The sequence below is a fragment of the Astatotilapia calliptera genome, chromosome 5, assembly GCF_964374335.1.
Source record: "Astatotilapia calliptera chromosome 5, fAstCal68.1, whole genome shotgun sequence".
Lineage (NCBI taxonomy): Eukaryota > Metazoa > Chordata > Actinopteri > Cichliformes > Cichlidae > Astatotilapia > Astatotilapia calliptera.
The window spans coordinates 18,006,612-18,032,399 of NC_137426.1; the positions used below are offsets into that span (position 1 = coordinate 18,006,612).

Sequence of the window (25,788 nt, forward strand, 5' to 3'; positions counted from 1 at the left end):
CCCCACTAACCGAGGACTGTTCCTGATTTAACATTAATGCTTTACATGGATAAAACAGGGGGAATTATACAAAAACAAGAGTAAAAGGTAGATATGTAGATTTTAACAAGAGACTAAGAAATAAGACTTTAAAGCTCAAAGTTGTTAGAATACAAATATATACTGTGTATATTTATTGGACATTGTTCTGTTCAAATCTTCATTATGTACAATTCTGTGAAAAAGATTTTCCATAGGATTCTGTGCAGTACACCCTTACTGAATTTGCAGTAGGACATGACATGCTGGTCTTTAGAATTCAGGCAACCAGGTAAAGACATTTAGGTAAACACAATACCGAAGCATCGCAGCAAATTCACCCCAAGGTCAAACCAGTCAATGCTCAGAGAAACTACAAAAAAACTCAAGGGCGACATCTCAGACTGTAGCTATTGTGCGTGTCTAATGTTAAAGTTCATGACAGTGCAATTAGAAAAACATGTCCTGTTTAAAAGAGTTACCAGAAGAAAGCCTCTTCATTTGTGTCGTTCTACATACTATCGAGATGATAATATCTTTAAACCAGGAAGAAAGAAATTTATAGCATGCTTTGGGATAATGTGAATTTTTACAAATTAATGGAAGAATGAAAATAATAATCATGCAATCGTTTACTTAACATGACAATTTTGGCCCCTTGAGGTGCCGAGGTAGAATAGCTAATAGTGTAACAGGTTGCAGAGGAGCCTCCAGTATCCTTTGCTGAACTAACACTAATAAACCACAGTTATGTAAAGTGTCTCAGTGGAGCCAAGCAGGATTAATTTTCCATGGCCTTTGCTACTTGTAGCTCTTTTACTTGTCGTGGCAGTCGTCAGTGATTTAAGTCTAATTTGTGGAAGGTGTGTTTATTTGATTGAGCTAATGTTTCCTAGAGTGCCTCATTTTCATGCCAAATTTACCATGTTGAAAAGCGCACTTCAAAAAGGCAGAGTCACACTGAGATATTATTATTGTTGTTGCTGTTGTTATAATAATAATAACAACAGTAATATTCTCACTGTAATGATCGTATTCTGCAATACGGGTGAAACTGACTACCGGTATTTAAAAAATCTAGGGTATCAGGTTTATCAACATTTTTATAGCTTTTGGGAATTGTTTTTATAACATTCAAATCCTTACAAATTATATGCATTAAGAGAGCTGATGTCAAAAGAAACGGCGACATTACACATGCGTTCTTTACATTACATATATGTTTTGTGATTTGGTTTAAATCGATTGGCTGCAGGGATGGATCTTTTATCAGAGAACACAATCCTTACCCTCTGGGCTGCCTCGTGTCTTTTTATATTACAGCTCTTTGTCACAAAAAGATGAATGAGGATAGTAAGCACATAGCCACACATGATGGACGATTAAAAAAAGATCACAGTAGATAGGTTTGTTAGAGAACCAGAAGAGAGAGTTGATATAAGACACGGTATCCACGTTTTGTTTACTGGCCAAAAATGTGTTGAGTGAAATGTGGATGAGGCGGGTTATTGATCTGACCCTAAGGGACCACCTGCTACCAGTCTGATCTATGATAAACTGCTCCCTGTTGCACTACAGGGTTAAAGCAGCAGGGGTTAAAGCCAGCATCCACAGCAGCTGCACCACCTGTGAGAAACAAGCTGAAACTAGATGATGGGTCTGATCAAGCCTCATCACTCCTGGCTTAAGACTTGGTGTTTTGCCAGTTGGAAGTTGATGTTTTAAGGATTCCTGTGGTTTTAGAGGGAGTGAGCTGCTATTTCACTAGAGCTTCTTTTCTGTCCTATACTCCTGTCACATCTAACACTAAGGCAAACAAATGTATACACAGCACAGCATATACTGCAGCTCCACACTGGCAGCAGCAAAACCTCAATGTGGGTGTTTGAGACGAGCTCAGGAGGGAGGATATTTTCTGGTCACGACTCAAAAGCCAGCACGGTCTTCACATGCAGAAACACATGCGCAAATACACACAGAGACACACACAGACGCACATGCTTAGCTCAGTGTTGATGTATTCCTGCCATAATTCCTGGAGCTATTTTAGAAAAGTGCTCGCTTAGAGGAGTCATGTGACTTCCCCTGTGTGTGCATGTGTGAAATCCAAGTGTGTGAATGGCTACAGTAGGGAAGGAAGGCATGACACGACAGCACGCGCCGTCAGTCGCTCTATTTCCACTCACACAAAGCCACACCTAGCGCGCGTGCATAAAAGACACACATGCTTATCTGCAGAGAACAGAAAACAGCCTGCACAATTAGTTTTCCATTAAATAAAAAAAAACGTTGACACGTCAATTTTTCTTTCCTAATCTCTTTAGCGTAGCTTCAATTATTCCTTCAGGAGATTGTTTAGATGTAATGACATCTGCTTCTAGCTGTCGCATACAGTGGTTCAATTACTAACAACGGATTTATAAGGGTAACTATAAAGAATGAATATCTGTCAGCTGCAGGGAGACATGGCCTCAACTGTCAATTACAAAAATTGCAAATAACAAATTGTCTCAGGGAGAGACACTGGAGGGTAAAAAAACGATAAACACTTGATTACATAAAGCAATACAATTTTTGATATTGCCTTTTAACCCTTACGTATTGTTTATATTTCAGGCCTTCACAGTATATTCTAGTTCTCTTTCAGTATTTACATGTAAATGACCACACTTCCAGAAAAGATAAAGCTTGAAAAGGGTAAAGATTCAAAATTCTTATGATTTTTTTCAATATAAGGGGAAAAACTATTTACAGAAGGAATTTGGATTACTGTTTTTAAACTCCATCAACTCAATTTTTTTTTCTTTTTAAAAGCTAAACTCAGATGTAGGATGTTGTTAGGGTACCTGGGTCATTGACCCGTTGTTTTGTGTTTTCGGTTCTTTGATTCTTGTTTATTTCATTATGTTCTCTTTATTTAGTACTTCTAGTTTTGGTTGTCTTAATATTTGGTCCTGTTCATGTTTGGTTTTGGCTGTGTCATGTTGTGTGGGTCTTGCCCCTGTGTGTTTCCTCCCCAGCATTTCCTGCCTTGTCTTCATGTTTATCTAGTTGCCTGTTTTTCCCAGTCATGTCTCTGTGTGTCTGTCTGCGTCTCTGCATGCGTGTTCCCTTTACTTCCTGTTTTACTTTGGTAGTCTCCTGTCTGTTTGTGTTCTTCTCATCTCTCACTGTGTTTTCTGCATGCCCAACCACCTGGTCTATTCTGTATTCCCAGTTTAGCTAGTGTTGGTTTTCCTAGTGTTCAGCAATAAAGCTTTTTTTGAGTTTACTTTTCGCCTCCTGGAGTCTGCATTTCGGGTGCTCCATTTCCTGCCGGCCGCACACAGTACATGACAGATGCAGATTCTTTTGTTTTCAGTTGGTGTCAGTGAGAACGAGGATGAGGGTTTACTCCACTGAGAGAGTTTTCATACTTCAGACAACTACGGTTTTCATCCCTTCATTCAAATAAGGTGCTTTCTATGTTTTGCCTACAGCTCCTCCTTTCAACCTTCATATGCCTGTGAACAATATAAACCAAAGCAAGAGAAAGACCACAAGGCCACCAAGAAAGACGAGCATCACAAAAAGACTTTGAGGATGAAAACTACAGTGAATGTTAAAGTGCATAGTGCCTACCAGTAACAGGAGAGAGGACATACATTCAGGGGAAAAATGAGCAGAAAAAATAAACAAAAAGTCCAGACTGTTAGAAAAATCCAAAGGTGTCAATAAGACAAGTGGGAATACTTGGGAATTGGTGGGAAAACAAAGATAAGGAATTAAGGCACAGGCGATGCACAGAAAATAATATAAATAAAATCAAAAACAACAAATACAAAATGGGACCGAGACACAGAGAACTTAGAATTGGCCCTTTGGGTCACTTCCAACAGAAACCCCTAACCAATCTTCAAAATTCAGAAAACAGTTGTTTTGGATCGGTGACGTTTGCATACTTCATAAAGATATAATTAGTCGAATAACTTTGCATTGCAGTGTAGTTGATAAATGATGTATCTTGCCAGTTTTCATTTGTGCTTCTGTGTTTTAACGGGATCTTACCGTGTGCATTTTGTTTGTGTGCATTTAAAAAAACAAATACAAACTGAGAACAGTCGGCAGTCTCTCACTTGGCCTTTGCAGTTTCTACTGTCTCCATATTGACAGTTTGGCACTTACACCTACTACGGAGCACCGCATCATGGCAGAGCTATGTGATGTGTATGTATATGAGGATCAGGGAGCCAGGGATAAAGACAGAAAATATCAAAGGCATATTTGGTGTGTGTGTGTGTGGTTAAGGCCCAAAGAGTAAGCACATATTGAGAAAGTGACATTTTAATTTCTTCAAAGGGTTGAAATAGTTTGTAAATAAATGATTTTGGTGAAGCAGTGGTCATGTGAGGAAATAAACTGCAGCGTTTGTGAGTCAACTTAGTTGTTTTTTTTACTGTGCAAATTTGCCCAACTGCAGACCATTTTGACAGTGCTTACCTTTGATTGTGCTGAAGTCATCAGTGTGTGTTTATGTGTTATATTTTAAAGTAAAGAGTATCACAAAAATATAAAAAAAAAAAACCCTTCACTGAATTAGGGGCAAAAGCAGGAAAAACTATAATTTAAAATAATAATGATAATTATTTATCTATCATTTCAAAACAAATGACACAAACAAATGTGTCAACTTTATCGCATTTATTGTTACATATTTTTTAAACATGTTTTTTTTTTCTGATTTCTGATCAGAAAATCACAGAATTTGTGTTTCTTTTCCCATTTATTTTAAATGAGTTTTTTTTTTTTTTTTTTATCTCAGTTTCAGTTACTGGACATCATTCCTTCAGTTCTTGGTAATGTCTGTGTTAAATCAAATTATCCTGAAAAAATAAATCCATTATCATTCCATAAGTTGTCTTCCTGAAAAAAAACCCCTCATTTGAATCTCACAGACCACCTGCTGTTGTCTTGGAAGAGCATTTATCTTTGTGCATATTTTGTTCAGACATGTTAAATGGGTAGTTTAAGTCCCTGATTATCCAAAACAGTAGAATTTGCAGCGAGACATGTCGTTTAAAGTCAAGAACAGAAGTACACACACACGTCTCTCTGTGCGTCCTGCCAAAATGCACCACTGCACCTCACACCATATGGCCAGCCGTGCTCTTTAAGACCTTGGAGAATTTTTGCTTGATACTACGCTGCAGCTGTCAAAAAAACCCAATCAGCACCTCATTGAATTTACAGTCACAGCTGCATTCAACTGTGTCCACTCTCCAGTGCCCTGAACATGAATTTAGGCTTTTACATCAGAAGATGCAACATTTTGGCTGAACAAATTAGTAGATGGATGCGGGTGCAGCTGCTGTACTGTATACCAGCACACAAGATGTGTAGGGTCTGCACTTTCCCTGTTATTATGTGGTGATTCTATTGATAGCGTGCAGACACTGCTGCAGCAAGCAATAACAGACCACTAAAGAATCAAAGTCAGAGCTCATCTCATCATTTAAATCGTTCACCAAGTCTCATTAATATAACAAAATATCTGTAAAACCTCACCTTTCAAATATTTTGAATTTTAACATTTCATCCTAGGTTTGACAGATATAAATCTCCATTACAAGACTCAGTCTGCAGAGACTTTTAATGATGACACTGGATTTACTGATTTTTATACTATTATAACTCCATCCACCCATCCATCTAATCCATCCATCAAGTCCTTTAACTGCTTATCCATTTCAGGCTTGCAGGGAATATGGAGCATGTCTCACCTGACTTTAGGTGAAAGGCAGTGTGCACCATGGACAGATTAAAGTCCTGTTTGTGGCACATTAGTATATGAAAGGGGGCAAACTCCTCAACATGGGTGGTTTCAAATATTTTTAATTTAAATTTTGAATGTCTGAAAATTACGGAGCCCCGCAGGGGACATGGGAGAAAAAAAAATTAAGACGGACTTTTGCGAGATCTCGCAAAACTAACTTGGGATCTCGCAAAAGTTTTGCGAGATCTCGCAAAAGTTTTAGCCGCATTCTTCCCGTTAGCTCGAAGCTAGGTCTCCAAGGCCTTCTCCAAGGTCTTAAAGAGCACGGCGAGATCTCGCAAAACTAACTCGGGATCTCGCAAAACTTTTGCGAGATCTCGCAAAAGTTTTAGCCGCATTCTTCCCGTTAGCTCGAAGCTAACGGGAGGTTGAGACCTACTACAGCCGGGAGGAACACTGCTTTCCCGGCACATCGTGCCTCGACCTCCCGGCTTCGAGCCGGCGTCCGAAGAATGCGGCTAAAAGTTTTGCGAGATCTCGCAAAAGTTTTGCGAGATCCCGGGTTTGTTTTGCGAGATCTCACAAAAGTCCGTCTTAATTTTTTTTCTCCCATGTCCCCTGCGGGGCTCCATAGAAAATGGGGTGCCATGTATAAAATGACCAGATTTCATGAACAGCTGTATTGCAGACTGCATTTGATCAATTAATTTCAAATCCACCGTGGTGGATTGAAAATCTTTGTCCATAAAATGACTCCCTACTCAAAGATAAAGTGTGTTCGCAATAGCAACTTAATGTTTTTTAAAAAAAATTAGGATCTCCTTTTCCCCTTGGGTCCTATTTTAATGAGGGATATGTGAACACTGTAAATTAAATGTGTTTGTATGTGTCAACTAATCTAAGCTGCCATTTTGGCAAGCTCTCTTTATCTACAAGAGATATTATATCTCAGGGGATTGAAAAATACATATTAGCCACATTAAATCGGTTGTTCTGTAATTCCTTTGTTTGCTGTACAACAAAGTCTTACTCAGCAACTTATAAGCAGGCAAAACCAAAAGCCTGTAGTGAGCTGAGCACCCAGAGGCTCAGAGTGGCTTTAGGCCTATCTGATGCTTTGATGGATTGGAGCCTCTCATTATATGGTTTCAGGACAGCGAGTGAAAGCAATAAAAGGAAGGAGTAATAGACACTAAGAGAAAGTTAGCAGGGGGAGAAAATCCAAGAGCCCATTTTGATACATTTCCAATACTTCATCAGTATCTGATAGCTATAGCTGGAACATGGGGATTGTCATTTTCTCCCCAATCTTCGCTTGCTTTCATTACTGTCTGTGCTTTCCATTCATCTTTCTCTGTCATGACCGCTGTTATGTTGATTTCTCTTTTTTCTCCACTTCTTTTACTTCCACTGTCTGTCAGATATTCTGACTCCCTATTGACTCCAAAACTAACAGGGCTTCACATGAACCCCATTTTAATGCAGGAAACAAAGGCAGGCTGAACGTAGCTGAGCAGAGCATAGACCACAGGGAATTCACAGAATTAATTTAGAAAGCCCTGAGCCTTTGTTTGATCACAGAGCAGACTTACTGTACAGTATATGATACTTTGGTAGGACTTTCTTTCCTAGAATCTATACAGAGCTTTCAGCCCTTCTAGGAATCACTCAAGGGGGGGGGAGGGGTCCTTGATTCTGGCTGGGTGAGGCTTATTATGCAGTGCTTATTGTTAAACACATTCTGTATCTTATCAGAACAATTAGAGTATCCTAAACTGCATAAATTGGTAAACACAGATCATTAGATTTCATGTAGGAGCATCACTTTTTTGTGTGTTTGGTACAAATAAAATTCCTGAGATGTGCAGGCCAATCGTATATGACTAATATTTTTAAAAAGAACAAATAGACTTGATGTTATAATCTCATATTTTAATCTTGATTAATTGTGAGCTTAACCATATGAATTAAACAAGCACTATATTTTGTAAAGGCAAAGCCAAAAGTTATGTATTTTGAATGCACAGTGTTAGTCTAAATTAGACGTCACAGGGCTGACTATGATGCCAAAGCAACCCAACATAAAATACATGACAGAGACAATTATTAAAATAAATGGAAAATAATTATCCTGCTCACCAGATTCTCTTCCTGTCAGGGGCTGGGTCTGTGACCCAGCGTTTTCAGTTTCTTTTGAGTTCTTATGTTATATTTTGAGATAATGTTGATTTATAGGATTATTATTTGTTTGCCTTGAGTTTAGTTTAGGATGTTTCACCCAGGTGGTCTGTGTTAGTCTCATGTATTTGTTGTCTGTGTGTTTCATTTTGTCAAGCCTGTGTTGTCATGTCTACGTCTCTCCATGTTTCCTCTTTTATTTTGAAAGTCTTGTGTACTTTGTTCAGTGTGTTTAGTTTTTTCACTCTTCTCCTGTGATGTCGTTATGTTCATTTGTGTGAGCTGTTTCCCCATGTGTTCCCACTTCCCCTGTTCACCTCCTGTGTGTATTTAAGTCCTCTGTCTTCCTTTGTCTAGTTCCTCGTTCTTCATGATTCAGCTCAGGTCATATTCATTTCTCATGTTCTTGTTTCTTCATAGTTTTCCACATGTTCCTGGTCTGAATCATGTTCATGTCAGTTATCACAGCTTCGTCATAGTTATCATTGTTTAGTGTAGGTTTTAGTTTAGTTTACGCCTTGTATCCATGTTCAACTAGTCTATAATAAACAGCTCGCTTTTTGTTTAAAACTACAGTTCGTCTCTCTAGTGTCTGCTTTGCAGCTGTGACACTTCCTCCTGATAATCTTCTTCACTATACTATACTGTGATACCATCGTATTTACTAAGGCTACGTTCACACTGCAGGTCTTAATGCTCAATTCCGATTTTTTGATCAAATCCGATTTTTTTGTCTGCTTGTTCACACTACAAATAAAATGCGACAGCAAATGCACTCGCTCAAAGCGGCCCGCATGCACAAAAGAAGATGTCACACACAACGCGCTCTGTTTAGACCCAGAGCAAACAATATTGTTTGACTGATGGCCCTTAATGTAAAGACTTCGGACTTTATGTTTCCCAATTTTTGCTTTAAGTTATTTTGTTATTTACATAATAATGTAGATAACCTAATAATGATCCTTATTGCTGTTTTAGAGGAGCGGTTGCAGATTTCTGTCAGAATCTGCAGATTATACAGTACAAATAAAATGTTCATTGTTGTCTTCCCAACAGTTTCACTAACATCTACACTGGATGGCCAGGCAGCGTTCGCGATGTCTTCTCAGGCACTGATAATTGGCGTCTGTCTTGTGTCAGTGACGTAAAAGACGGATTTAATGCGACATGACCGTTCAAACAGCAGTCGCTTTCTAAAACATCGGATATGTATCAGATTCAGTACCACATATGAAAGTGACCCAGATCAGATTTGAAAATATCGGATTCGTGCCTTTCACACTGTCACACCATGATCGGATATGGGTCGCATAGGGTCAAAAAAATCGGATTTGATGCGCTTTCGCCTGCAGTGTGAACGTAGCCTAAATGGTAAAATGGTAAATGGCCTGTATTTGGATAGCGCTTTTACTAGTCCCGCCTAGGGACCCCAAAGCGCTTTACACACCCAGTCATCCACCCATTCACACACACATTCACACACTGGTGGAGGCAAGCTACAGTTGTAGCCACAGCCGTACTCCCAACTCTTGAGCCACGGTCGCCCTAAGAGGGTATATTTCTGTACAACAGCTTCTATGGCTCTCGGTTCCCTGTTAACTTTCTTCGGGTCTTCATATAGGGTACTTTCCACTATCACTCTCTGTCAAATCCGCAATGGCAAACTGACTGCTGGGAGCACTGGTACAAATGTTGTTTTTGACCAGCTGTGAATATGAACACTAATATTATAAAGAAAAACGAGGAAAATTTCAGTTCACCAAAGTCTCAGAACATCTACATATTACATCTACATCAGACATGACTTTCATGCTTGCTTATAGATTGTTCTCAGCAGATCATCCAAAGCACACAGTAGAACATCCCAAAGACGCACACTGATGCATGCATTCAGGCCGTTTCTCTCTCTCTACCTGTTCCTCTGCATTTCACTTTAGACAAGACACTTGGTGTAATAACTGATTAGGAAAGGTACAGAGAGAATGTTAAATAGTTTTACATGCACTGAAGCTACTGATTTAATTATAGATAGAAAAAAAAGTTTGGGGTGATGGACTCCCTTCATCTACATTATGATGGTTTGGTCCACTGCCTCCTCTAAATGCAAACAAAGGATGTGTGACCAGACTGTATTTTATTAGTTCCATTATTTTACTGCTAAATCTTGTGCTTCATTGTGTCCACTAAATTGTTAGAGGTCAATTATTTTAATCACACAGAGAAATTTGAATAACACAAAAGGCTAACCTAAGGGGCAAGGGATGGAGACAAATTTGAGACAAACCTGAATTGTTTTAGTCTTCTTCACCTGCTTGACAGTGTAATATCACCTATAGGCTATAATATGCTCTTCTTATATCACCAAGACTGTCAAGTCCACTTTTTTCCGCCATCATAATAGAAAGACTTGTTTAGCATCTTTCTTCAAGTCAAAGCATTGCAGTTTCACATGTGTGAGTAGATGTCTTTTTTTTTTAAATGTCAGATGAATCTATCTTCAAATACACAAGCAAGCCTAACAGAAATAAAAGTAGGAGAGTTTTAAGATTAAAAAAAGAAAAACATTTCCGTGCGATACCGTTTGATTTGACTTCTGTGAGCACAGACTGACAAGAACTCCTGTATTAATACATGCACAGAGTGGGAAGTGGTAGGACATTTAAAAAATCAAACTGTTATATTTCTCTGCTAATCCTCTGAGAACAGTCAAGAACTGATTTGGATTCGGGGGGAAATAAGTTGCACCATTAACACTTATAATAGGTGGCAACTTTACACCAGTGACCACAACAGTTCAGCACATATTTTTGTGCCGACCCCCACTATCCAAAACTTTCTAATTAGCATGTTTCCACAGCATGTTTCCACAGCAACTAGGACAGCAGAAGTACACCAACTGTGTCTTTGTGTTTGTTTGAGCCGAGATAAATCATTGATGTAAAGTCACCATCGCATCTTTTGTTTTGTGGGGGTGGAAAAAAACTATCTAGTAGTTGCTATACTGAAAACACAGTCCCTTATGACCTGTGGTCAGTTAGGATTCATTAACATGCCAAATAATAGCATCAAATATTGTGTTTCTTCACTTGGATCAAAATCTACCAAACAATAGGAGAACAAAAACAGCATTTCTGTGACGTCAGTGAGTTAGTGACAAGCCCAATCCTGGGAAAATTAGACAAAACAATGGCATTAATCAGACCATGCCGCCATGTCTTTAAGCCTGGGAAGAGTTATTAAGCAATCGTGCATCTTATAATGCAAATCCAGTTATGTAGAAAAAATGATTAAAGCATCAATATTTAAATGGTGCATTACATTGTATCTTGTGTGACAATGGATATGTCAGCTGTAACTGTAAAATCACTCAGGGGGAAATATTCTTCTGGGAAACCTGGGGTCCTGGTATTCATAGGGATGAGAACATAAAGCACCTACCTGAACACTGTTGCAGACAAATCTGCTTCATACTGTCGTAATCATGATACCCATTTAACTGTATACAGTTAGGTTGTTATATATCTGGACACTGACCCAAGTTTTTTTGTTGTTTTTTTACCTGTTTACTGAAACGTATTCCAATTACAGTTATGGACAGGGACATAATGTGTAGACTCTCAGCTTTAATTTGAGGATATCCATATTCAAACTGGATGAAGGGTTTAGTAGTTTCAGCCCCTTAACATGTGCCGCCCTCTTTTTAAAGGAACTAAAAGTAATTGGACAATTGAATCAGAGGCTATTTCATGGGCAGGTGTGGGCATTTCCATTGTCATGTCATGATAAATTAAGCTGATAAAAGTCCTGGAATTGATCTGAGGTGATTTCTGAGAAGATTTTGCTGTGAAAAGACAACATGCGGTCAAAAGAGCTCTGCATGCAGGTAAAACAAGCCACCCTGAAGCTGCAAAAACAGAAGAAAAAAAACATTTGAGAGATTCGTACAATAGGAGTGGCCATATCTACAGTTTGGTACATCATAAGAGAAAAAATGCAAAGATGAACTCAACAATCCAAAAAGACCCGAACATCCACAGAAGAAAACAGCGGTGGATGATCATTTCTACGGTGAAGAGAAACCCCTTCACAACAGACAACCAAGGTAACAGCACTCTCCAGGAGGTAGGTGTATCACTATCCAAGTCTACCAAAAAGAGAAGACTGCATGAAAGTGAAGACAGAGGGATCACTGCAAGGTGCAAATCACTCATAAGTCTCAAGAACAGAAAGGCTAGATCAGACTTTGCTAAAAAAACAAAAACAAAAAAACATCTAAAAAAGCCAGCACAGTTCTTGAACAACATGGACAGATGAAATGAACATCAACCGCTACCAGAATGATGGCAAGAAAAAAGTATGGAGAAGGTGTGGAACAGCTCATGATCCAAAACATACCAGGTATTAAAAAGAAAGAAACACAGAATCTGGTGAATTCTAGACTCCACACTATCATTGCCAGTAAAGTAAAAATGAGTAAATGAAAAAACAAACAAACAAACAAACAAACGCCATCGGCCCCTCTGGTGTTGGCCAGAGGGGCCGATGGCGCGATATGGCAGCCTCGCTTCTGTCAGTCTGCCCCAGGGCAGCTGTGGCTACAACTGTAGCTGCCTGCACCAGTGTGTGAATGCGAGAGTGAATGAATAGTGGCATTGTAAAGCGCTTTGGGTGCCTTGAAAAGCGCTATATAAATCCAATCCATTATTATTATCATTATTAGTAAAGTGCTATACAAATGCAGGCCATTTACCATTTATTGTTAAAACTTGTTCTGAATGCATTGCTTGGTTGTAATTAGACTCAAAAAAATTGCTAAATATTTGTGGTGACATATTAGCTCCCTTTCCTCTGCTGGTGATATTATCACAGCAAGTGCTAACACTGTTCTCTGACTATCTTTCTCTCAGAAACACACACACACACACGCTTAATTGTAACTGTAAAAAAAAAAAAGTCCCCAAAACACAGCAATACACACACATACACACATTTACTCTGAAGAAACTGTCATGTCAGACTATGACTGCTGAAGTGTTATTGTGAGTTATTATGAATAGAGTCTGTTCTAATTAAAAAATAATATAATATAATTTTTTTTTTAAAAAGTGTGAATTCAGGATGTGAACTGTAAGTCATTGAGCCTGTTACTTTCTGCAGAGCTGCAGTGACATTTCCAATTGGCTTTAATGTTACATAATCCCAGCACAGCCCCCTGCCTGTATTGAAGAATAGAGCAGGGAGAAATCTTTCATTTTTGGCAACTGAAGGAAAACAGGCACACACAAAAAAGAGATAAATTGCATATATTTTGCATAATGAGTTGCTTTATTAAACAAAGAGCAATCAAGAGAAATGTCTTCATTCTTACCTCATGGGGATAATTTGAGAAAACAATCCCAGCATGAACAGGGAGCTTGAGTCTTCAGTTGTTACGAGTTATTTGTTGATATGTAATGATCCATACCACCTGAAATAAACTTCTGATAGCATGGAGAACATTTTCTTTCTCTTCGTGTTGAGAAACTGTAGAAAACCCAGAAGAAACCAAACAATAATGCTTCAAAAAATCAGCCTCACAAACAGCGTCTGCTGCACTTCTCCACAGAAAGCTGGTCATTTCACAGCAGGTGCAATCCATCCATTAATAAAAATAGAATCCAGCGTGATGCTGCTTCATTCATTCAAACAACCGGTAATTATTACAAGCGAGTTTGAGTAAAGCTTTAGAAGTAAATTAGTTTTCCAAATATGGGAGGCTTCCACTGGAGCAACATCTGTGCTCTCTAGTTTCAATCAGCAGCGGGATTCAGCACTACGGCAGCGACTCAACAGCTACCTTTATACCACAGACTGCTACTATACACTCAAAGTATAATCTTATCATGTGGCCAAAGAGCTTAAAATGGAGGCCACAGCAATATACTTTTTATATGTGTCTTCTGGTTGAATCGTAAGTACAAAAATGAATAATAAAATACATGATTCATTAACAGAAGTTGGAATATTCACGCCTTTGTAAGTAAAACATGTCAGGAGAACAACAAATATCCCAAATATCTTAAAATTTGGTCATGTGTGCCACTAATAATGAGCAGAGGCTAAACAATATGGTTTGGAATGCAATGATTTTACGCAAGGCCTCTTAAATAATCCACCCATCCATTATCTATACATGCTTAGGTGGTCGCAGAGCAGAGCTGGAGCTCAGCAAACATTAAGCAGGAGGGCCCTGGGGAGGTTACCTGTAAATAACATAACCAAACAACCACTTGCACTCACTTGCACTCACATCTTCACCTACAGTAAATGAGAAATACAGAGTCCCTCATCAAGCCAATCTTGTCACTGAAAAAAAAATCTATCTTCAGCAACACTGAGGACGTTCAGCATGTAGAAACTATTTTTGTGGCACTTTGGCCCCTGAAGCAGGAGCATACTCTTTAGAATCACCCTTGGCTGAACTCCATGGTTTCCTTCTGACCCCTGCACATATGAATGAGATGAAAATACTTTACTGATGCAATAACTTGACATCCTTTCTTGAACATTTATGAGTTATTTGTTCTCCCAATAAAACTGTGTCTGTATATCACTTTCCTTAACCCCTCTCCATAACATATGTTTGTCGATTAGAGTTTCCATGAATTAACTCATTTATCACTTACATTTTTGCACTGTTCCTTCCTGACAGGGAGTTAAATTGTGCATTTCCTTCAAATTCAACTGTTTAAAGTGTGCAAATGTTAAAGTGAGATGGAGGGAGACGAGGAACGAACACGAGGAGGAGAAAATGAGATGTCAGATAAGAACTTTTCAACTTGGACTGTCTTAATTGTTCCATTTAATTGTGCAGCTCAAGCAGAACATATAAATGTAAAGGCTAATTGTTTGTTTGATATCAACCCCTCCTTAGAACCACACAGTTTCAAGATTGTTGAGGAGGATTACCTGTTGTCATAGCAACAGTGGGCTATTTCACCAGATGTTGCGATGCCGATTGGTCTCCTTTACGACCCTCCAAGGTATCTGCATGCTTCATAGTAACAGCTTTATCTCTACTGCAGAGGAGAAGCTCTTGACACAAATGCAATCAGCAACGCTAACGACAAAAATCAATACAACTCAGGTCTTTGTGTTTTTGTATAGCAGTTCTCCCTGTATTGTGTTTCATTTGCAAACACAAGATAGTAAAGGTCATTCTGTTGGTCAATCAGTGCAGTGCATCATCCACAGCTATAAGAAAACTCAAAAGGCCATGAGCCAAAGTGCCTCAGTAACTCCACTTTAAGTTAATAAAGCAGAAATGTCATAAAATGACCCAAAGCTACAAAACTCCACTTTGCTTGAGTCAGCTAAAAGTAAACAGTCAAAGTAAATCCATTACAATGGAGTAAAAATAGAGCCTTCTGTAGGAGATACTTCAATGTATCTGAAAGCCAGATATGACACTCTTCTTGATGATGTCGCTCCTTTAAACAGGACCATTATCTGTTTGATAATGCTGGCGCGTCACAGCGCTGACACCAAAGGACACCTTGTTTCTATCTCAGTGCCGCCAGCAGCTTCTGATGAAACAGCAGTGTTTAACTCTCTGGAATGAGAAGCAGTAAAATCCAGCAGCCAAAAGAAAACGATTTCCTCTATGCTTTATATAACACCACTGAATCCCAAAGATACACAAGGACATAATAAGTAGCGTACTTTGAGTATGGGTGTCATTTTATGCACAGGTGTTTGCCAAGTTAAAACAAATCCTTCACAAGTGTGTCACACAACTTTTTGTCTCCAGTCAACGTCTTCGTTTCTTGTCGTAATAAGGGATCAGCTGGCCTTTGCTTTGGCATCATTCACTTAGCCAATCATTCAGGCTACTGCTGTCTGTGGCTTTTAGCTGAATTCAATTTTTGGAATAAAGCCCCTCAAGCTGTTTGGCTCTTTTAGTTTAACAGTTTGTTGAGGTGTAAATTTATGGAGATAGCACAGGCAGCGAGTGCTGTCCTTATCTAACTGTCTTTGCAGAAATGTCCATCAAAGTTCAGAGTGTGAAAAAGCTGGCAAAGACATGAAAAAGCAAAAAGGAACATGCATGTTAACTAACACAGAGACGGGACATTTGGCCTCCTGTGACATTCAAATTAGCAAAAGGGAAAACTGCTTTCTCCTCATTCATGACATGGATTTAGTGGGTGATCTGTGATATTTAATCCCAAATGGCCTTAGAGATGAAAGCTCTTCTTAAAGCCAGTTAATAGTCATCTGCTGTTGACACAGCCAGTGCTTCAAATCTGCATTCACAAGTAGCCGGGTCTCATTGGAGCAGGCACACGATTTCTGTTCGCTTACACATTCTTCACTGAGACAATATGCTATATGTATTCTAATTATTATCTACTGCACAATAAAAACTGTACAAGTTTATTACATTTACGGCAGCAAATGTGTGTTGATCTAAGATGTTCAACATCTGTGATGTACATAAACAAACACAAGAAATCAAAGCGTATGTCTAAACATCTAAATCTTCCAAAATGACTGAAATTGTCAGGATTTGTGTCGTGGATGAGAGAAGGAGGACCCAAACGCTGGACTCACAGGTAGATAGGTGAAGGTTGGTGTTTATTGTCGATGGAGTGAACAAACAGAACAGAGGTAGGAAATGGCTGGCTGGCTGGACGACTGACTGAATGACTGAAGGACTGACTGAAAGACTGAATGGCTGGCAGATTGAACGCAGGCGAAAACGACAACATAACATCACATGTACTTCAATGACACGACAACGATCGGATTGAACTGAGGACTTAAATACACGCTGGGTGATGAATGATTAGAAACCGGTGAGTACGCAGCTGAACGTAGTCTGACTAATGATACATAGAAATAACTGGAACACAATACGCAGGCGGTATGCTGGCACAGAAAACATAGATGTGAAAATAAACTGAACATGACAAAACGGAAAACACTGGGTCAACGACCCAGGAACCCTGACAGAAATAAGCTGCTTCCTCTACTCACTCCATCTCCATCAGGCAGGATAACACCTTTATCTCCCACTATATAATAACATGTAGGTTTTCTGTAGGTTAGATGCAAATATTAATTGGTAATGATGAAGACTGTGGTTTAATAAGAAAAACTAAATCAGGGATCACATTGTGGCCACTAGTCATTGTAAACAAGCTTTTCTGTATCAAGCATTTAAGCAAAAATCTGGTAGTTTGTCACTGCCATTTAACGACACACTAGCTTTAATCGCATAATACTTCAACACTATACCCAGGTTGTTTTAACTTGTAAAGTGACCACTTCCTATTTAAAAAAGGTATGTTACCATTTTACCCTGGAGCTCTTTCTGCCTCCTCCGTGGCACTCAAAAGGCCACCAGTCTAGTATGACAACAGCTAAGACAAGACGAGCAGGGTCAATTCCAGAAGCACCCTGTAAAGTCAACATGACATTGCCACTGGCTGTAATAAGGTCAGTTCTTAGCCTGTCTGCTTGGAAATACGACCTGCAGCCGGGAGCCATAATGCCACATATAATTCCTAATCAGTGCCACAAAGTCAAATCACAACTATCCAAAGAACACAGGCACTCTTTTGCGCTTTATTGTGAATTTTACTGTTTTGGAAGTGGGTGTAATGTGAAAAGGCGTACTTGGGCTGCAAAGGAAGTGTTGTCTTCAACAAGTTTCAACAATAAATGACTTTAATTCCAGCCCACTCTTCTTGTGTAAACTCAATCGACAGCAGCAAGAAGGAACATATCATCAAAACGTGCTACATTTCTTTAGGAAAACACTTTTTTTCATCATGTTTAATTAGATGGAAAAAAAATAGAAAGAGAATCCAGGTGCTTGTTAGTGTGTCTGCATGTGTATGTGATGCTGATGGATATATACAAGGCTCCACCTCCCCACCTGCTCTCTCTGTGTACTTCTGTCTCCACTAGCAGCAGTGCATTAGTGCAAGTGCCCAGACATGCACATATACTGCAGTTAATGCTAAAAACCAGGTCAACGCTACCACAGCAAAACATAGGAAAAATATAAATCAGCTGTTTAAAAAAAACACACACTTTATGCAACAAAGAAACAAGTAATTGTGATGTTTCATAGTCCCACTGGCGGCCCACCGTTGTGTTGATCCACCACTTTGACCCTAAATGAATATCTCGTTAATGAAAATGGATTGCTACAGAATATAAGAAACATGTCCCCAAAGATAGGAAACTTTGGTGTATTTTTAAAATTGTTCAGTGTATTTCTGCAAGGCCAAATACCATTCCTATGCATGCCTTTGTAAATATGTTAACTTGCACGGGCTGGTGCTGTAGGGCTTTATTATTTATGGAGTTTTAAGCTATAGGATTAAAAAGAAGACCCATCTTCGTTCTCTAACTTTGTTTTTCTTGCTCTTAAATTGCTCCTGCAGGTTAGAGGAAGACACATTGGTGTTCCAACAATAAATAATCTGTTTAAGTTTAAAGGTATAAGACAAATTAATGTTGCAACTACTTGTGTAGCAATGGCCAACAATGTTGGATGATTTATAGAAACAGCATACTAAGAAAATAATTGCTTTTTCCAAAGTGCTCAGATTCCTCATGGAACACCTAAACTCAATCCCTCCTCCGCTGCTTTGCGGCTTTGATGTCTAACTGCATGATACAACAAACTAGTAGGGCTGTGATCTCGGGATTGTCTATTTGATTGGTTTGCTAGTTTAAAAGTAATGGTATTCCCAACACCCAAATTTGAGTGTTAACACATCAGAAATGGCATATTTAGAAATGTCTGGACTAATAATAGTTCTAACATTAGTGTCTATCTGTTGCAGCAGGCCTACATGACCAATCAGCTGGTAAAGCGTAGGCTTCACCATCAAAACTGATGGTGAACGTGATTTTTTTTTTTAAAAACGTACCTTCTTTTAGCGTTTTGAGCAATTAGCTCGAAGCAGATTTTTATTTTTAGTGTTGCTGTGATCTAGTTTTTGCATTTCCCAGTCACAATAACTGCTTATTCACCTCTTGCTTTCAGTGAAGCAAGTTCAAATGTCATAGCTATTCTTTGAAACACCAACCAGCTACAGCTCAAACTACATCTGCAGGGCAATCAGCATGCAGCCATTCACCATCAACCTGCAGTCAGACCAACAAAAACCATCCACCATGAGTCATTTCAAAAAGTCAACAATCCAAACTAATCTCCTGTGATGGGCACTTATGCAATATAGGTTGTGAATACACTCACTGGCACTCTGGCAGAAACTGCAGAGAACGTATTCAGTAGATAAATGGAGAGATGGAAAAAAGGAGGAAGAAGAGGGAGTGAGAGACATAGACAGATACAGAGAGCAAAGGAAGGAGAGCAGATGTGGCCTTTGGGCTGAAACTGCTGAATCACCACGTCTCCTCTCATTACTTTATCGCATCGTGAACCTGGAGCACTTTCTCTGGAGCAAACACAGAGTGCCTGTTGTGATAAAAGGCAGAGAACGACAGCAAAGAGGGAAGACACAGAGGAAAAACCCACAAAAGAAGAGCAGACAAACAGGAAAGAGCGCAAACATCCAGAGGAAGTGATAAAAGGGAGATCCCCAAATATCCTCCCTCCCCCTTTGTTTATCCTCCCCTCGGTGCTGATATCACCTTGAGAGGCCCTGGAGGACACTGTCTCTTTCGTCATCCATCTCACAGGCTTAGGTCTGTTACATAAAGACTAGAAGAGTCTACTCGAACACAGAGCCAGATCCAGATTTGCCTGAAAATACACTCACTCTTTCACATTGCAGATTTAGTGCTGGACTCCCATTGTGGCTTCTTTTTGAGGCACTGTCAGAGAAACCGATCATTATAGCACAGTCAATATATGAGAACGTGGAGGAAGATGCACAGACAGTCATGATACCCATGGCTGCTTATACACGAGTCAGTCAGCAGTTAAAAGGGCATGCAAATTCTATTTATTTAGAGCTGTAAACCATTTGTATATGCATGTCTGGGATATATATATATATATATATATAATAAAAAATAAACAGCTGCTTTGCCATGGAAATCCATGCTGTGAAGCTTCTGGCATGCAGTATTTACGCTGATGTTAACTCCAGAGGGTTTTTGGAAACTCTACAGTTATCGAGTCAGCAGCATGTTGGTGATTATGCAGTCTCGGCACTCAACAACCCTGCTCTGTAATTTTATGTGATCTGACACATAAAGTGTCAGCCATTTGAGGACCCTAAATTGGATAAGAGAGATGTAGAAAAGAAGAAAGAAAGGAGGGATGGATGGTATGTTTAGCATCCCTAGAGATGCCTGCTGGCTATGTATTTCTCCATACTTCTACGTACATACTCAAATGTATCTACTGTATGTATTGATGTATTCTATTTATCCACATGTGTAAACATACTTTACTCTAAAGATAAAGAGTAAAGTGGTAAAAAAAAAAGTTAGTACGAAGTTGTAAAAACTTAAAGAAAATTAAATGTATGGAAGGTTTTATTTAAAATAAGAAGAAAATCTAATAATAAAGGAGATCATAAATTCAGATTCTTGATTCAAAAATGCCCTGATTATTGGCACATACAGAAAGAAAAAACTGTTTCCTCTCATGCATGAGTGATGACTGGCCTTCAGGTTCATTTTAGAGGCAGTAGTTTCAGTTTTTACTTTCTGTTTCTCAGTTTATATCACTAAGAGCCTCAAGCCCGCTCTTTCTTGATGGATAATCAATAATGTCTAGCAGAATGCCTCTTTAGTCCTCATGCCTAAAGGAAAGCTCAGTCTACCCATCGCTCCCAATGAATAAACATTAATATTTAATCTGTGTTCTTCTGAAAGAAAGATTGTGTACAAACAAAATGAAAAGGCCATTGAAATTATGCCAGTGAAATTGCCAATTCATTCCATTATATTGTGTTTGCTGTGAATCATATTTACTTTCTTGGCATCGCCAAAGATGCCTGTGACCTGCGACTAATTTTGTATTACACGATATAAAATCTTTCTTGTGTGAGCCGAGGCAACGACAGTGTCCAATTGCATACTGTAAACCTGCATTTAGAGTTGAGTAACCATAAACCACAAAAGAGTTTTTGCAAATCCAGAGTACATTATTCATAGCTGGAACCAAAATAGCTATAAATGATTATCAAACTGGAGCTTAAATTCCAGCAACAGCACTCGCTCACGCATTCAAACATATGCTAAAACCAGATTTCTTATTACCACGCACAGTCTGATATGATCGATAACAATTCGAGACCACTATAAAAAGAGACATTCTGTTTGGTCTTTGTAAATTTGTAAAAAGGATGGATTATACGAACTAGAGCCACATATTCAAATGTCTTTTATGAATTAAGGCAGTGTCTCACATTCAGATTGCCACATCATGGATGGCAGCCGTCCAATCATAAGCCACCAAAACAGTCCCAGTATGAACTACAGCATTACCATAACATAGAGTCACATTCAGTCGGCACAGAATAGTGGAACCTCAATTTTCATGCCTGATTCCACACATTTGTACCCTGAAGAGATAATCCTGCACTGACTGTGTTGAGAACTATTTATTGTCTTTAATTCACACTTACCAAATCATAAGATAGATAGCAGTCAAAATGCTTTACAGTTCCACTTTAAACAGAATTGGATTCATGACACTCCTCTCACCTAACAACAAAAAACTCAGGCCATAAATAAGTCTAAATTTCTCGAAATAAGTACTTTTTGGCCTTTATTTTGGCAGGACAGTTGAAATGAAGGTCGCGAGAGAACAGGGGGAAGCACACAGTAAAAGGCCCGAGGCTGCTTTTGGGACCTTAACTGGCCATTGTCTAAACGCCACAGTCTACCTGAATATCGTTGCTGACCATGTCCATCCCTTTATGACCACAGTGTACCCATCTTCTGATGTCTGCTTTCAGCAGGACAACGTGCCATTTCACAGAGCTGAAATCATTTCAAACTGGTTTCCTGAACGTGAGAATGAGTTTACAGTACTCAAATGGCCTTTACGCAAACGGATGTCAGTCAAAAAAAGCACCTTTGAGATGTGGTAAAACACAAGATTGGCTCATGGATGGGGAGCCAACAAACATGCAGCACTTACATGATGCCATCATGCCGATATGGATCAACATCTCTGACAAATGTTTCCAGGACCTTGTTGATCTTATGCCATGAACAATTAAGGCAATGCTGAAGGCAAAAGGCAAAGTGCACCTAACAAAGTGCCCGATGAGTCCAGCGAATGAGGGAGTCCACTTTCATCCAGTGTAAATGTACTGAAAATGTGTCTTCCAAATGACCCACTGACTCACTTGACCCACTAAAAATCACAGTCCACTTATTTCCTTGTTTTGGAGCTTTCAACCATATCAATCTAGCATCATATTCACTTTTATCTGTGCTACTAAGCAGTAATTGCTAAATGGCAACACTGCAGGACATCCAATAAATAGAAAAGGTCACAAGTGTCTCAGGAGGCTGCCATTTTTCAATGAAAGGTTGACAAGATTAAACTACACTTAGATAACGACAGTGCTGAACAGCTGTAAAATCCAACATCAACATCCACTTAAGAAAACATTTATAGCTTAAAGGTGCGCAGAGACAGAAAGCAGCAAGTAGACTAGCAACAATACGTAGCCTACGGCTTCCATTTCACTTGCAGAAGACTGTGTTTTATTCAGGGCTACACGCTGTTTTATGACAGTGTAAGATGTATGACTTCATTGCATAAGGATTATCTCCTGTTAACCAACCTGTACTGTCAAGGGATGGCAAGTCATACTCAGACCTCTGTAACACACACACACTAAGACAGCCTCACAGGAACTGAGACAGGTAACACTGCTGGCTGGTGAGACGTTTGAATCCAAACCCAAGAGAAAATCTGACGTGTCTGTTTGGATTAACAGGCCTGTTTCTATTTTGGGAGCAGCTTCAGCAAGGAAGCAAAGTTCATTTTAAAGCTAGATACAAACTACAGGGAAAAAAGGTAGAAGGATTCATTTGAGTGTGTGTAGCAACTTTACTGGAATTTGTAAAGCATTTATTTATATTGATCAGTGCCAGTCAGTATAAAGCCAATACACCCACACTTAACTTGGCTATTTTGTTTTATTTCTTTCTTTCTTTTTTACAGCAAATCATGTTCTTTCTGGCTGATGATGAAGCAAATATTTTTATTTCACCAAACTGAAGAGCCTTCCAAAAGCTCAGACACAGTGTGCCTGTCTCTAACAGGTCACTAAAATTTCAAGTTTCGTTTCAGCAAAAGCACTCAGCTCTACTGCTGATAGCTTCAGCTTCCCCATCAAGCATTTGGAAAACCCTCTGCCAATCAGCCCAGTGAACACTTACCACTCATGCTGTGGCTCATCAATGACCAACAGAATCTTGAACTTCTTGGAGAGGGATGGAGAGGGAGCCGACTGCTCCACAAAGCCAGCAGCAGATGCGGCTGTCTGTTTGACCACATTGGTGATGGAGCTGAAGGAGCTGAAGAAGCCAGAGGAACCACTGGTGGAGGACTGGGCCTGTTGAGGCTGCTGAGCCTGCTGGCTAGGGCGCCGCTCCTGAGCTGCAGGAGAGCTGGCCGGCACCTGGGTCGGTCCTGGAGCTTTGGTTGGGGACGGGGCAGGAGCCGGCGCTGCACCCTGCTGGGAAGGGGAGGAGGCAGTGGGGGGAGGAGGAGCAGGTGGGTCAGGCCTCTGGAGGTCTGTCATGTAGCCATTGGGAAGGTTGGACATGAAGCTGCTGTCAGAGAGACGGCGTCTGAGGAAGTTCATGACTGCGATCGAAAGGTGGGTCCCTCAGTCGGTCAGTTAGTTTCTCCTCTGATTTTAGGTCTGAACGGGGTGAAAGCAGAGGCAGGCTTGATCAGCGGTCGGATGAGTGACAGAAAGCAAGTCAGTCCAAATGATCGAGGGATGCGTGTCCGAGAGCTGCCTCTGCGGATGGATGAAGCGATGGATACAGCTCTGGTCCAGTCTTCAAGAGACAGCTCTCCAAAGTGCAGCTAAGCCAGCGAAACAGCACGCGTGTATGTGGTGTTCTTCCTGCTGAGCCTCACGCCTCCCCACAAATGTGCGTGTGTGACGTGTGAAAGTGTGTGTCTGAGAGAGAGAGAGAGAGAGAGAAGGAGATAGAGGTGTGGTGTCGCCCCCTTTGGTGAGGTGCTGGTGCTCTCCCCCCTCCACTCTGCCTTCCTGCCTGCTGTGCTGCTCCGAGCTGAATGTACTCAAGAGATGCTGCTTTCTCTGCTTATCTCACCCTTTCACTCGCTCATGCTCTACGTGCCCTTTTCCTCTCCCTCACTCACTCTCTCACTCGCTGTGCTCGCTGGCTGCCCCCCCTCCCCCGCCCTCCTCCTCTCTCCTGTCATCATCCTCCTACATCACAGATTACGTTCATGTGTCGTGCTGCAGCCTTGTAACGCTGTGTGCCGTGTGCAATCAGCGGAAGGGGTTTCCTGCAAGCGTGCATAAGGTGGAGTTCACAGATGGAAACGCCATCCATCCTTCTCCGCAAGCCCCACCTTCTTCCCCCACCATCCCTCCATCTTTCAGCCGCTTGTGCAGCATGTCTTCCCTGAATCTTTTCCCCCCACCATCTAACGTCAGCTCGCTGATGCATTGCTACAGCAGATAAATTCTAATAGAAAAAACATAACCTCCTCTAGGATGGTATCCTTGCCAGTGCACTACCACTAAAAGCATGCGGCATAACAAATGGCAGGGATGATTTGAAATACAGTGGAGAAGTAGCTCATTGTCTTTCTGCCTTGTGCTTCCATGTTGTCCTTGTCTCTCTCTGTTTTATATGTGTCCCCGTTCCAGTTACAATGGTAAATATGATTTTTGTTTTTTTAGCCAGATCTTTTTTTATGGATCAAAAGTGAAAGGAGGATGTCACGTACATACTGTAAAGCCCCTTAAGGTGAGTTTATGATTTGTGCACAATAAAACTGACCTGAGATGTAGAGAACAAGAGGACAGGAAAAGAAAGGCAAACCAGAGAAGGGCAGAAATGCATCTATATCTTTTAGACTTTATTAACAGATTTTTATATTATTCTTTAATGGTGGTATTGGCTAAACATATCTGCTCTTGGTAGCGATATAGGTATGACATTTAGGTTCACCTTACTTTGATCTTTGTAACAGGATGTGCGATGATATCAGTAAGATTTTCCCAATTTTACTTAACTTGAGGGCAATTCAGCATCAGCATGTTATGCAGCCACTTGAAAGGGTACATTTCTGTGCTGACTACATCTGTTTATACAGCAAATCAGCAGCACATCTCAATTTTTGTTTACAGCATCGATAAAGGGTGTAAACAAATAGATACCACATTCACAAACTCGTACACACAAACAACTGAGTCATACGCTTCTCGTTACTAAACGACTATCTCCAGCCTATGTCTAGCTTCATTGTATATTCACTATTCCAGGCCATGAGAAGAGCACGATTGCTGAAAGCCATCGGCAGCAGGAGCGGAGTGCAATATTTGCTACTCTAAGCTTTGCTCCCAAAAAAAGAAAAAAGAAGGAAAAAAACAGTCCAAAGACGACAGGACAAAGAGGGAGAAAGACGATTATTCATGCGGGAAGAAAATCCCACACATGTCTGAGCCACATTAGCGAGAAGAAAAATGCAGACCTACAGTACACCGCTTTCATCTCATCTTCAGTGGGAAAATGTTTCTTAAAGGATGGAAAGCAGTCTTACCAATTTAACCCACTACCATTTATCATGTCCAACCTCTCATTATATGTCAGCAATTGAGATTTCTGGAAGCTTTTGTTTTCAATGATAG

The 25,788-nt window shown here is 40.0% G+C and overlaps 1 protein-coding gene across 1 annotated transcript in view; it reads right to left on the reverse strand.

Moving 5' to 3' along the window:
- Window positions 1–24,290, reverse strand: part of syn2b (synapsin IIb) — a 99,142-nt gene extending 74,852 nt beyond the window's left edge. Inside the window, exon 1 of the mRNA XM_026167705.2 lies at window positions 23,327–24,290. Within this exon, the coding sequence (XP_026023490.2) occupies window positions 23,327–23,754 (428 nt within the window). The 5' untranslated portion in view covers window positions 23,755–24,290. The remainder of the gene's footprint in view (window positions 1–23,326) is intronic.
- Between the last annotated feature and the right edge of the window lie 1,498 nt (window positions 24,291–25,788).